Below are 14,351 nucleotides of genomic sequence, written 5' to 3'. Positions count from 1 at the left end.
TCTCTTAATATTGATGAGTCAAAAAGTACTAGCTTTACCCTCCCCCTGCTTTGGATAAAAGGCACTAAAGCAAAAATGCAGTGTCATATTTAAGAATGTATGGATTGTGATTAACATTCTGGAGTTTAAACTCCATTCATACGGTTGAATAGAACTGTGTGTCTCAATGCACATCCAAAACCGCCCTCATCAAAACCTGGTGCCACATTGTAAATGGTAAATGGTGCATTTATATAACGCTTTTATCCAAATCACTTTACATAGATTGTGCATTACATTCACCCATTCACACACACATTCATACACCGATGGCGGAGGAAGGCACCAACCTTCTCATCGGGAGCAATTGGGGGTTCAGCGTCTTGCTCAAGGACACTTCGACACTAACTCTTCTGGGGGAGCCCGGGATCAAACTGGAAACCTCACGGCTTCCATCCGGCCGCTCTACCGGCCACTCTACCCCTGAGCCACTGCCGCCCTGTAAACAGCAAGCCAGCCACCTGAAAAACAGGATGCTTCAAATTTCACACCGACACGGCACAAAAGCATTTTGCATAGAACTTCAATCTATAGCAGAGACAGATGTTACTATGACACCTTTCATCTCCACCTGCACTATTAAATGTGTCTTCTCTCGACGCCGTCTGACAATAATAAATACATTACAATTCTCCTGACACATCCCTTGTGGTTTAACACCGACTTCAGGGAGATGCGGAAATGTTGTCTGTTCCAACCACTAAGGCGTGTAGCGACTGGTACTGTATCAGTCAGGCCCAAATGTAATATCAGCAGAATAGCACATTCTGAAAAGTAGATCTCAGCTAAATAGTCCTGTGACCCCGCAACATGTTGGAGATAAAAGCACAGTACAATAAAGTAATGACAGGGGACTATTAAACAGGGCAACGACGTACGTCCCGTTGGTCTGACTGGCCGCATTATAACTAATCCTGTACCTAAACCTAACCCGAACCTTACCTCAAACTAACCTTTTGTCGGACTGTCAGAATAATGGGGGGTCGGAATTATGATTATGATTAATTATGGCGTTTTCATTTGTAAAAGATTGGTGGGGCAACAACCACCAACCACACGAACCCTGCCCAATAGATACTAAGCACTAAGCTATACCAGGAAAACTATTTTTGTCTCCGCCAGGCCGAAAGGCATGGCGAGAGAGTATGTTTTACCTCCTGTCCGTCCGTCCGTCCGTGTGTCCTGTCCGTCTGCGACCAGCTAATCTCTGGCACCGTTGGCCAGGTTGCTGCGAAACTGTGCACACACACTCCCTAGATGCCAATTCAGAACCTCTGCCCGAATTTTTCACATGGGCCTGTTATAGCGCCACCTGGAGGCTGATTTGTGCAAAACCCATTTTTTAGCGGCGCTAGCCGCTATTAGCCCTCTATACCTGGCTTTTCCGTCAACGTTCTGATTGGTCACTATTCATGACATCATGTCATGAATAGTGACCAATCAGAACGTTGACGGACCTGACCAATCAGAACGTTGACGGACCTGACCAATCAGAACCTTGGCGAGCCTGACCAATCAGAACGTTGACGCAAAAGCCAGGTATAGAGGGCTAATATCCGCTCTATACCTAAAGGTATAGAGCGCGAAGTTTGTATATCTGCTACAAAAAGCTACGAAGATAGAATCAGTTTCAGTTCAGTTTCAGTTCAGACAGATCAGTTTTTGCCACTTACCTTGGAATGCATTTGGTGATTCGCTTCCAATGGCACTATTTAGTGCCACTGGAAGCCTTTTAATATTGTTTCTCTAGTAGAAACACATATCTATGACAAAATATATCAAAGGCGCCGCTACCTTCACACAGGTGTGATTCTTTATATTACTCACACAGATTTTATCCAAACGTCATGCAAATCGGTACACAGTATCTCTATAGTCATGTGATCAACACAGATCTGTCCGATTTCCCATATTCCATCCTCATTGCCTATGGTTGGCTTCCAAAGTTTACAGGATTGGTTTTGAACAAAATGCCTCAAATAATTTTTAAATGTTTTATTATTAAGGGCTGATTCATTTACAAATATTAAGGCAATACAGAATGTTAACATACAAGGCACAATAGGATACGTGAATACAACTTTTTGTTTTTATTATGTTCGATAAATAATAAAACAAATGACAAAAAATGATTAGAATGAAAATAATTACTGTCTGCAGTCTTCTGTAGTTACAGTACGGTCGAGGTTGAAACTATATTTAAAAGAGACCTAACGTAACTATAGTCTCTCTTGGTACTGATGTGTCAACAAACAGTGCTGTCCATGGTTCTGAAACAACGCTTACAGTAAGACCGCTTGTGGTACCGGGCCCATGGGTCCATGCATGGCACCACAAAACATTTTTACCCACTGGGTCATGCTTCTAGCAGCTGTTGTAGCCTACACATACACAGAGGGAAGAGAGAGTTGGGCTTTGAGAGAGTGAGAGGAAAAAAAACAATAATCTAACAACACTCAAATCACACTATGTCTAGACTTGCAGTTCAGCCAAAGGGTAAGAAACTCTTAGCGTAGAGTTACCTTTTGGGGAAGGGTAACGGTAATATTATCTCTGAAATGTCATAGTAATTAGGTATACTATTTGTGAAAAGTAAAAGTATTCCGGGTATAATTATTATTAGTGCCAGTGTGACCCACACAGAATGTAACCCAATTTGTGTTTGTGTATTCATTGTGGTATAGTGCATTTAATCTGTGGGACTATTGCCCCTATTGAGATGAATGAAAGAGTCCAGGCATGGCTTCTACTTGGTTACTTTATTTAAGGAAAATAAGGAGTTAACATCACATGGCAGCTTCAGCAGGAAAAGAGACAGAGTTAAACACAGCATTTATATTTATACCCTGTTTTTTATAGAATTGTGCACAAGGTGTATGTGTTGAGATCTAGATGTCCAAACAGTGTGTATCCTATGTGTGTGTATGGGCATGCAAGGATGCACTTCAGTGTGCACGTAGGTGCGTGTGTTACAAATACTAAAACGGTGGGTAAATGTGTGTGTGCTAAATTAACTTTGGGTGGGTGTGTGTGAGTCCATTGTACATAAGTTAGATAAGACAATGTAGTGGTCAACTAAGGTCAGAAGGTCCAGAGCTGGACCCCTTGGACACCCCATGGAATGTGTCCTTTATTCCTTGTGAAAAGGCTTTGAGGTTTCTGCAACTAATCTAGAATCTCTACCTACTCAGCTAATATCAGTTATAAGGCTGACCAGAGTAGGTCTTCATTAATAATGTGCATGGTTACATTGTAGTGTAAGTGCATTACAATATGGGTACTGGTATATTAGTGTATAGTATACTGGTATATGATATTATGTATGGATACATGTATGTAAGTACAAAAAACATGTTTTGCCCTAGATCACTGTTAGTCATGGACAATAGGAGCATCCAGTGTGTAGCATCCTGCGGGGGATGTGTGTCTCTAGATCTGTTCTTTGTGTGGTTCAAATCAGGCCATGTGAGTCCTTGTGTGTTCATCTTAGATATTGCTAGAACTATGCTATTTCAATATACTACATCATCCTATTTACAATATAAAACTGTTTCTGCAAGCAGTATTTAGTAGTTTAATTAGCCGTCCATTGTAAACAGATCAGTGCTGGATCTTGTCCGGGCCAACAGGGAGCTGTAGTGTCTTCATCTTCACTCGTCTCCCTCGGGTCTTTGAGGCCGTCTATCTTCTGATCCTGATCCGCTAGCAGCAGCAGCAGGTCGTCCTGCTCCGTCTTGAACTCCTGCAGCTTGGACTCCTCTGTCTGCAGGAGGGGCCCCGAGCCTGTGGCTGATGAGGCCAGCTGCTGCTCCGACAGGCTTCTCGCCTCCTCCTCAAGTGTCTCCGTCTCAGGCGTCTGTTGGGCTAATCGGCTCTCCGCTGTCGCCATCTTGGCTGAGTCTGTCAGGCCCTCACTGCTGGGAACTACTTCTGTTGTTGACCCAGCTTCAGCTCTCCTCATGGGCTCCTGACTCTCTGCCTGCAGTTGTCTGACTTCTGCTGACTGGCACGGACTCCTCAGTGCCTCCAACCTGATTGGTTCTGTGTGGTCTTGGCCTCCTGCTGAGATTTCTGTTGTCTGTCGCCTGTCTGGCCTCAGGGTGTTGATGAGTGTGTCTTTGTCATGGAGCTGTGCCTGCAGCAGTGTGTGTTGTTTGCGGAGTTCCTGTGCCTCATCTCGGAGCTGTGCCAGTTCCTCCTCCTGAGGGCTGTTGACCTGGGCGGCATCTGACTGGCTGTTGGCTTGGCTCTGGCTATCTGTGCCCAGTTTAAGCTTGAGGTTGTTATACTGGTCTTTGTACCGTTGGATCTGGGCCAGCTGCTGGGTGAAGGTGGTCTTCATTTGTTCATTCTGAGACGTCATGCACCCTAACTGTTCCTTCAACGTCTGGATCTGAGCGTCCTGTTCTCTGATCAGAAGTTGGGCGTCTTTGTACTGAGTCACAATGCTATTGTGCTGTTCCAACGTCTTATTCACCACCTCCTCCTCCTCCTTGTCATCCTCACTGGACTTGTGCATCGCTTTAGTTATCACACCCTCCAGTTCCTTGACCAGCTTAGCGAACTCGTGATCAAACAGCATCTGCTCTGGAGAGAGGAATACAGGCTGGGGTTTCTGAGCTGCTCTCGAGTACAACTCGTGTTTGGTGATGAAGCCAAGCTTCTCCATAAAATAATTATTTCCGATACGCCTCTCAATGAGCTGCTTCAGCTTCTCGTTGGTGTAGTTCTCCACAGAGTTGTCATTGTAGTACATGCAGATTCCCAGCAGCAGTGCACACAGGCCCTGCACCAGCCTCTCATCCTCTCCCGGGTTTTCGATTTGACCCGTCAAAAAGTGAACATTCTCCTGGTTTTGCAGGAACTGTGTGACGGCAACTGGACAGTTGCTGGTCCAGGTACACAGCAGAATGAGGAGGCCCACCCTGGTCTGCACTTTACTGCACTGAGAGAGGATGTTGGTGCAGTGCTGCAGGAGCAGCACCGGGGGCTTGCCCAGGCTGGTGCACAGCTGCACACGGAGTAGCTGTTCCTTCTGGGTGAGATTGTCCTGCAGGGTGTGGGCCAGGGCCACGGCTGCACACCAATTAGACAGGGGGTCAGCCGAGAACAGGCCCCCGCACAGCAGCCGGCCTGCAGAGATGGAGTTGGTGGAGGAGGGCAGTAGCATGGCCACAATCTCCCCCTGGCCCTTCTGGTTCTTGTACAATAAACACTGGAAACAGTAAAGAACAGCACGGCGCAGCACAACCGGCTGACTCTCATTCACCATGGACATGAGCAGCTCCACAATGGCTGGTCTTGGTGGATTAGAAGGAGCACTGACAGAAGCAAAGTAGTCCTGGTTGATCTGTGACCCACGGATGACCTCTGAGAGAGTGTTGAGGATTTCTGTGAGGATGTTGGCTGGTATGCTAGTGGCCATGAGGATGGTGCAGAGCTGCTGCAGTAAACCACACTGGTACATTGATTTCTGACAGCTGGCCGTGGCTTGTGGAGTGTTTGTTGGACACACCGTCAATCGCACCAGCTGCATCATGAGGTGAAGGTTGGTGACTTTCTGGGCCGACCAGCATGAGTTATCGTAACTGACTTCGAACCACGGCTTCATCCTCTGGATGTAGGAGCTCTCCTTGAAGAAGTTCTGGTTGGAGCTGTTGTTCTTCACCAGGTTGAGGAGGAGCAGCAGGCAGTCCTCCACCACAATATCGCCATTACTGCTCCCTTCTTCCGTGATGATGTCTAGGAGGCGTTCAAAAGTGTTCTCAAACACAACAATCTTCTGAATGGCAGGGTTGCCTTTGGTCAGCTGCTGAAGCAACAGTAAGCCATCATTGCGGATGACTTCCCTGGCGTCCGCCAATAAGTCCACTAATCTGGAAACACCCATTGGGCTGGCAAGGATGATGCCTTGCACCTGGGCACGCTTGTTCTTCAAGAGGGTTGTCAACAGCTTCACTCCTGGCCACCGCACATGGAAGTCAAACTCCTCCAACAGTGTAAGCACCAGGGTCACATGCTCAGAGTCTTGGATGAACTTGTCCGTAAAGCTTTCCCTTTCCCTAAACTGGACTCCCTGGTAATCTGCAGGCAAGCGTGTATTCTCATCTGGTAGATCTTCATTACAGATGATATATAATGTGTCCAAGGCGTAGCCGAGGATCTCCGAGTCAAAGCTGTCAGTTTTAATTACATGGACAAGGTGCTCCATTGCCTGGTTACCAACTTCTAGACGAAATTTATTCGAGAGGGACTTGAGTGCCCTGACTGCATCCCTCCGGTCCTGCAGGAGCATAGAAGAAGCCAAGCGATCACACAGATTCTGGATTGTCTCTGCTCCTGATGGCTGTGGCTCCACAGGTTGTCCACCCATCACTCGTCTGAAGAAGTCCATCTTTCTGGGCCCTGCTGTTGATGTTTTATCTGAGACTTACTTTGTCCTTAAATAAAATGTCAGGCTTCCCAGTTGTTGGTTGACGTATAAAAGTACAAAAAAGCATAAAAGCAACACAATGTTTAGTTTTCCAATGTACACGAGAACCTCAACTACACTGTTCAACCGTGGAACACCTCGTCCGAAGAATGAAACCAAACAACTTGTCGTGTACCAAGCGACATAAAAATAAAGACACCACAACAATTTCTTATATTGAACCTGAGGTGGCGCTCTGTGGAGCACATATCTCGGCCAGAGAATCTTGCATCATCAATATAACATCATATTGACATCCAAATATGAAGTTCCACACGGCTCCATATTTGGCAATGACCAGCGGTTTTGTGGATTGGCGGGGCGGTGGATCTGTCATCAATGCAGAGTGAAGTGAACCCAATTACAAAGCAACAGCAAGCAGAGAAGATTTCAATCGGCAGGAGTAAAGTAGTCCAAAAGCGCAAAACAGATAACATAACAAGTAACATTCCCAAACAAATGAAAAACACCATGAGCCAACAAGTATGAACCGGCAGTGAGTGAGCACAATCAGTCCAGTCTTATAGGGACCAGGCTGATTAGAGAAGTGGCCACAGGTATGGGTAACTAGGGAACAAAGAGAGAGAGAGAGAGAGAGACAGCGAGAGAGAGAGAGCGAGAGAGAACATGACCAAATCCTCCAGCCCCAACAGAGCCCCTCCCCATCACCATGCATCACTGGAAGGAGTGCAATCTTCTCAGACTCTGAAGAGACACCAGTATGTCCACACTAGAACTCCAGAGGGCGCAGAGGGAACTCCAGAGGACGGCAAAACAGTCTGAAACATGCTACCAGAAAGCCCAAATGAATTACACAACTCTGGGTTACGACTCTCCTTCTGATCACTTGCCGAGTTAACAATAAAACATGAGTATAAAGTGAGGGGCACATAGTAACTAAGCATTGTCGTTATGTTCCAATCTGCTGATGAGGAGATTGTAAATTGGTCACAATTCCAATTACTTTTTGCGGCACTGGTTAGTAGCCTACGTCAGATCAGGGTTGTGTGAGTTCTCTAGGAGGTCACTGGTTCTGAACGTCGGGTCTGTGGACAACCAGCGGTCCAAATGGACCCTTATGGAACATTTGTAACTCAAATCTTTGCTTCTGGGGATTCTGCAAATGTCTTTAAAATCCTAACAGTTTAAAAAGAAAAAAGAAATGTGTTGCTATATATCAGTGGTTCTCAAACCTTTTCATGTCAAGGTTTCCCAAAATGATATTTATTTGTGTTGACGGATTGAATGGGTTAAAACAAATTACTTTCAGGATGACATCTTGCCTGCCGACACAAGAGTCGAAGCAGGACTAGCTGGGCCCGGACTATAGTGTTACTTATGTGGCATGTGATTTTACCAGGTGAGTCACTTTTTATCAATGGTTCTGTTTGTAAGAGGTAGACTGCTGGGCAGGAGACGCTCATTCACTGATGCTCAACCACCAGAGCAATGGTTCTCAAAGTGGGGTCGGGGGACCCCCAAGGGGTCCTTGTGGGAGTTACAGCTAACTTATTGATAGTTGTCTGTAGTAGCTATAGCCTGTAACTCAGTCAGATACTGTAGTGTACAAATTGAATCAAATTCATGAATCAAAAAATACTTAATGATGTATGTATATGAGTTGTGGGGGTCTGTGGCCCTAGTGCATAACAAACTGGGGGTCCTTCAACGTTTTTTTTTATTAATGTCCTATAGGCCTTCTTCTTTGCGCATCAGTGACAGTGTCACACAAAAGTAGCCGATCTACAAACTCACAACATGTGAGATCAAGTGCGCTTCCTCTATGTACTTTTTGAGTGGTGGGTGCTCAACTGTAGAGATAATTAATTTTAAAAAATGCATCGTCTTTTTGGATGTCACAACATATGAGCTCAGCTTGTATATCTGATATTTATATTCTTATTTTCACTATATTTGAAATCAAGGGTACTTTCCCTTCCTAAAAATGTAGTGGAGCCAAAAGTACAATATTTGCCAATACAAATACTCAAGTAAAGTAGCAGATACTCAAAAATAGTATTCAAGTAAATGCACGTGTTTACCGTCCACCACACTGGTCACCAGAGAGTCAGCCCCCCAGAGCAGGTGGCCAATCACTACAGTCTACAGACCACCAGCCAGTAACCAACGCCTATCCAAAGGCCAAGCGTTGTGAATTAACACTCAAATTGTACTCACTAGTAGGCCTATGTGGCTGAAAGGGGAGCTGAATCACCTCAAGTAAAAGTTGTTATATATATATGTTATATATATATATATATATATATATATATATATATATATATATATATATATATATATATATATATATATATATGTGTGTAGGTTGTTGTTTTAATTTGTTTTTTATACTGCACTCCCACCTAGTGGTCAAACTGTAGCCTAGTTTTGTTTATAAAATACCATGAAATAAAGGCTGTTATTGTTTATGACACATACTATATGTTACAAAACTGTGAAAATAACATCAGTTTATATATTTTATATGCAGTATTGTGGAATTTTGTGTTTAACCTTCAGTGTTACAGAACCATGAAGGTAGGCCTACATGTGTACTGGCATTATTAAATGATCCTGTATGAACAAGATGGTGATCTTTGTAGTAGGAATTATTATGTTTTACCTCTCTCTTTTTTGAGAGTAAAGAACTGAATACAATACATTCATTTTACAAAATCATAATTTCTTTATATATATTACATTTCATGAATTTGGTTTTGGATTCTAATCAACAACTATCATACCATAATATACACGAGTTATTAGATATAATATTGTATACATCCACCTAAAGTTTTACTTTTTCTGCTCGCATGTGTGCACATACGCACATAAAAGCTCACTACACCCTACATACCACCTCCACAAACATGTGCCCCCCTGGAGAAAAGGGGAAGACATTCTCGCATTAAGATGCTGTTTAAAGGCAAAAATGTTACAATGTCTTAATACTCTCTCTTGATCATAACTGTCAAATTGTTAAATATCACCTAACACTTATTCAGAATCAGCTTTATTGAAATTAGTTTTCGTGCATAGTTCCCATCGTTATTTCCATAAAAAAAGAAAGGGAAGAAGAAGGGGGATAGGAGATCAAACAAGAGGAAAAAAAAAGAACAAACGAGTTATCTCCATATTTACACATGGTACCTGAGATAAGATATAAAAGCTGCGTGAGCATAGCAGCAGATGTATACTGTGCATGATATACTTGCTAAAGACAAAAAACACACACAAAAAAGACAAAAGTCTGTGTGTTGTACATGGGATTAAGGTGCAAAATGTCAGTGCGTATTCACACCAACCGAGCTCAAAGATTCAAAATATATTCAAGTGCTTGGGCCTCATACTAACCTTATCCAAATATGAGAAAGCATTTCTACAAAAGATATCAAACCATGTGGATTCAATTTGAAATGTGTTCAGCACTGCCACTGTATTGGCATGAAAAAAAAAGTAAAGTAAAGAAAAACTGAACCTTAAAGGTTGATTTGTTCATGTATTCTTTCATTTTTGTTTTAGATCGTTGACCTGTGCTTTGTCCGACCAAGGACATTTTAAAACGTGCTTTATAAACAGAACCTGCGTTTAGTTGAGCCGAAAGTCCATAAATCCACAAATTGACTTGCTGCCTAATGATTGATGTTTATGTATCATATGTTTAGATCTGTGACTAGCCAATGACATGTCCTTTGATTAAATACAGTATACTTGTAATGACACTTGGCACTTTGGCAGCAGGGGGCACTCATTTGCTGTAATCTGTGGGCTCATCCCCCTCCTCTTTGAGCAGACATGTGCGTATCAAAGCCTCACTGACAACATAGGGGTCACAGTTGGCAGATGGACGGCGGTCCTCAAAGTATCCCTTCTTGTCGTAGCTCACCGCACGAGGGATGCGGATACTGGCACTGCGATTGGCCACACTGGCTGAGAAGTCCTTGATGTTTGAGGTTTCGTTGCGACCAGTCAGACGCCTGGCGTTGTCGAGACCCCCCTTTGGATCATAGTCCCGGATGTGATAGCTGTGCCGCTTGCCCAGCCTTTCAATGGACTCTTCGATGGCTTTCAGTCCACCGTCTTCCCGCATCTCCTTGGTGCTGAAGTTAGTGTGGCAGCCGGCACCGTTCCAGTTCCCAGGGATGGGCTTGGGGTCGAGGGTGGCCACCACACCGAAATCCTCGCAGACTCTGTGAAGGATGAAGCGAGCCATCCACAGGTGGTCGCCCACATTGATCCCTTCAGAAGGCCCTATCTGGAACTCCCACTGAGCTGGCATTACTTCGGCGTTGGTTCCACAGATCTGAACCCCAGCATACAGGCAAGCTCTATAGTGGGCCTCCACTATATCCCGTCCGAAGGCCTTATCAGCTCCCACACCACAATAATGAGGTCCCTGAGGGCCACGGAAGTCATTCGAAGGCCAGCCAAAGGGACGTCCATCTGTGCCTAGGAGGGTATACTCCTGTTCCATACCAAACCAAGGTTGCTGTTTCATCACCATGCTCATGATCTGCTTACATCTATGCCGGAGGTTGGTTGCTGCAGGCTTGCGGTTATGGTTGATGACTTCACAGAGAACTAGCTTGTTGGGGTCTTTCCTGAATGGATCCCTGAACATGGCTGCGGGGATCAGATACATGTCACTGTTGGTGCCCTCTGACTGGTGGGTGCTGGAGCCATCAAAGTTCCACTCTGGAATATCCTCAATGGTTGTAGGTTCAGAATCCAAAGTTTTGGTCTTGCAGCGCAGTCCTTCTCCAGACCCATCAATCCATACATACATGACCTGAACCTTGTCTCCTTGAGGGAGATTCATGTAATGCTGCTTGACAACCTTACTCAGGTTTGCACTTGCTGATGTGGCCATTTTGGCCCAAAAGCCTTTGTTAACTGAAGGACAAAAGGAAACGTCTCAAAGACAAATACCCAATAGAGATCATTGCTATACTGTTAAATGAATGAGACCCTAGGCTCTTATGCTGGCCTTCCTTGAATGACTAATAATCAAATGTGACATCAGTGCTGCCCAAATATGGAGTTCCACATGGCTCCAGACTGGCATCAAGTGCTATGGTCATAAACATCAGGTAACCATGGAACCTAATTCTGCAAACCACGATACGTTTAATTTTCATGTTTCTGAACCTGTTTCATTTAATTTAATATTATTAGTAATATAGTTATTACTAGACAGACAGACAGACAGACAGACAACTTCAGAGTTGTGGAAAAATAAATGTTCCGATTCAGAACACTTTCCAGAATTCAGAATGACTTTGCAGAATTACATAACAAACATTATAGCCTTCACTAGCCCATAGATCTATAACAGATCAATTCTCAGATCATTATAATATTGTTTTCTAGCTAACTAGCCAAAGTTAGCTATTGTGTCGGGCTACGCGGCCCGACCGTCTAGTAGCCTGGCCCGCACATCGGAGACAGAGACAGTAGAGCGTGTTCATTGCAACACCGGTGCTTGTTTCTCGCACGTGATTTGGTCCGCTTGTTTTTCATTTATGTGGCAACACCCGGAGGCAAAAACGAAACCGAAACTTTACTTGTGCTAAAGGGTTTCCCCTTCCGGTGTGGTCGCTACTGTGGCAAAATATTGTTGGACGATAATAATTATGCTACAAAGAGGTAAATGTATAGAGAGCAATGGAAAGTGGACGAAACAATGCGTAAATGTAGTGCGCACGTTGTGGCTAGTGTTGTAGTGACATGTGATATGTTGTTGTTGTGTTGATACTGAAACAATGAATTGCTTCAGCGGGGGACAGGAAGTGCTGACTTTTCTCAATTGTAATATAGGATAGGATACAGAATCAGAATGCATCATGTTTTTTTTGCATCACCCATAAATAATAATCATCCACTTCTCATGTCCAGGTTTGTGGTTAAATACATCATCTCCAGGGGAGAATATCTACCCATATTTTCCACTTAGTACCTTGTTGCCAGTGCCATGATGCACTTTGGCCAGCATCCTGCTTGCTCTCCTCCCTGACTAACTGTGGGGACCTGGTGGAAGTCAGTCAGATCAACGGTCCTCTAAAAGGTGTATAAATCATACAATCCACAAATCCCCATAGGCCTATCTGGAAATGTCGTAGTACTGACGTCATAGACTGGCCTGTTTCCCTCGCATAACTCAAGGACCGTCCGACTAAACTTGCCATGTGTCGAGGACCTGAGGGTGTGTTGTGCCGAGTGAGAAGTCAGTCGGACCGGCGGTTGTCCAGAACTGAAAATCCACAAGTGTCTGTCTGTCTGTCTGTCTGTCTGTCTGTCTGTGTGTGCGTGAAGGACGTACGTATCAGCTGTGTCCGGGTAAGATGGCGTCGGAGGACCAGTGCTCGGCATTAACTCAATGGCGGTCCATCTCTCTAACACACGTAGAGTTCCCAGAGGACGATCTATTGGGACAAGCGCTTGCCTACATCACTCTCCTTCCTATAGCAATCCTCGTGGGTTTTGTTACGCTCATTGTATTCAAACGGGAACAAAAAACAAAGCAAAGCAAACAAACAAGCAAACAAAAAACAACGTGTGGACATGTTGTGGAGGCACATGCTGTCCGTCATCTTGTTTGGCACGGCCTTGTCAGTGTCATACAGCAGGGTCTACCTGTCCCTGCAAGCGAGCCCCTGTGGGGCCCATGCAGGCTATGTGTGGGCAGTGAGGGCTATGCCAAGCCCGCACCAAACCTGCACAGGCCCATCGCGGGTTTGCCCAGGTGATGCCCACAGCTGTGGTCTCACCGTGGGCTTGCTGTGGGCAGCCCCCACTTGGGGCTGAGCTGGGGCTTGCCCATAGTGGGCCAGTGTGGGTCGGTCCGTTCAGGGCCAAGAGCAGATTTGTACCTTTGGGCCCCATGCGTTTTTAGTGTGGGCAGCCCATATTACATTCCCACATCATTTGCCGCTCTTTTCTTGAGCTTGGAACTATTTTTTTCTAGAACACCCCTGCTGAAAAAAACAGCACAAACCAGCTTATGATGGTTGCTGGTTTTAGCTGGTTTTAGCTGGTATTAGCTGGTCTTGGCTGGTCTTAAGCTGGTTTAGATGGCATACCAGGCTGGACAAGCTGGTCAGGCTGGTCAGGCTGGTTTGCCAGTGTAGTTGGTAGCTGGTCACTAAGCTGGATTCTGCTGGTCTTTGCTGGTCAGCCAGCTGGCTGGCTGGACTGACCAGCAAAGCCAAGCTGGTAGCTGGTCTTTGCTGGTCAAATGGGTGGACTGACCTGCAAATACCAGCTTACTAGCTGGACTTAGCTGGTCAGATGGCTGGACACTGGATAGACCAGCAAAGACCAGCTTACCAGCTGGACTTAGCTGGTCAGATGGCTGGACAGACCAGCAATGACCAGCTGATAAGCTGGTCAAGTTGGTTAGATCAGTGGTTCTCAACATGTGGGTCGGGACCTACATGGGGGGGTCCCCACATGATCTGGGGTGGTCCCCAGATGACAGTGAAGTGACAATTTAAGGACATTTAAGACCTTTTTAATGCTTATTTGCATGTCATGTAAATGTATATTTTTTGTAAACCCTGAATAATATTTTTTTTCCGTTTCCTACAAAAATATTTTATATTATACTTTCAAAAGATTTCCCACCCACAAATCTAAAATCTTCATCAATAAAAAAACAAATATTTAAGATTTCTCAAAATAATTTAATTAATAAATAAAAAAAGAAGAAATTCCATCAATTAATAAATAAAAAAAACACACAGTGAAAATAGCAGATCTACAAGCCCGGGACGCGTTGTGAGCTTTCAGATCTGCTATTTTAACTGTTTGGATCCGGGGAGACATAATACCTGCCAACATT

The 14,351-nt window shown here is 44.6% G+C and overlaps 2 protein-coding genes across 2 annotated transcripts; both read right to left on the bottom strand.

Annotated features, from left to right (window-relative positions):
- Positions 1-3,613: 3,613 nt before the first annotated feature.
- Positions 3,614-6,433, bottom strand: LOC311043948 (general vesicular transport factor p115-like; the record flags this gene model as incomplete). The annotated part of the gene is made up of 1 exon (XM_084055371.1): positions 3,614-6,433. The coding sequence occupies one exon, from the start codon at positions 6,431-6,433 to the stop codon at positions 3,614-3,616; it is 2,820 nt and encodes a 939-aa protein (XP_083911497.1).
- A 3,826-nt stretch (positions 6,434-10,259) lies between these two features.
- On the bottom strand, positions 10,260-11,381 carry LOC311043703 (glutamine synthetase-like; the record flags this gene model as incomplete). Its single annotated transcript, XM_084055052.1, has 1 exon — positions 10,260-11,381. One exon carries the CDS (start codon positions 11,379-11,381, stop codon positions 10,260-10,262), a length of 1,122 nt encoding a protein of 373 aa, XP_083911178.1.
- Between the last annotated feature and the right edge of the window lie 2,970 nt (positions 11,382-14,351).

The sequence above is a fragment of the Gymnoscopelus microlampas genome (genome assembly GCF_963454915.1).
Source record: "Gymnoscopelus microlampas genome assembly, chromosome: 4".
NCBI classification, from domain to species: Eukaryota; Metazoa; Chordata; class Actinopteri; order Myctophiformes; family Myctophidae; genus Gymnoscopelus; species Gymnoscopelus microlampas.
Note: the sequence above shows the minus strand (reverse complement) of the source record. Positions and strands in the feature narration are given on the sequence as shown.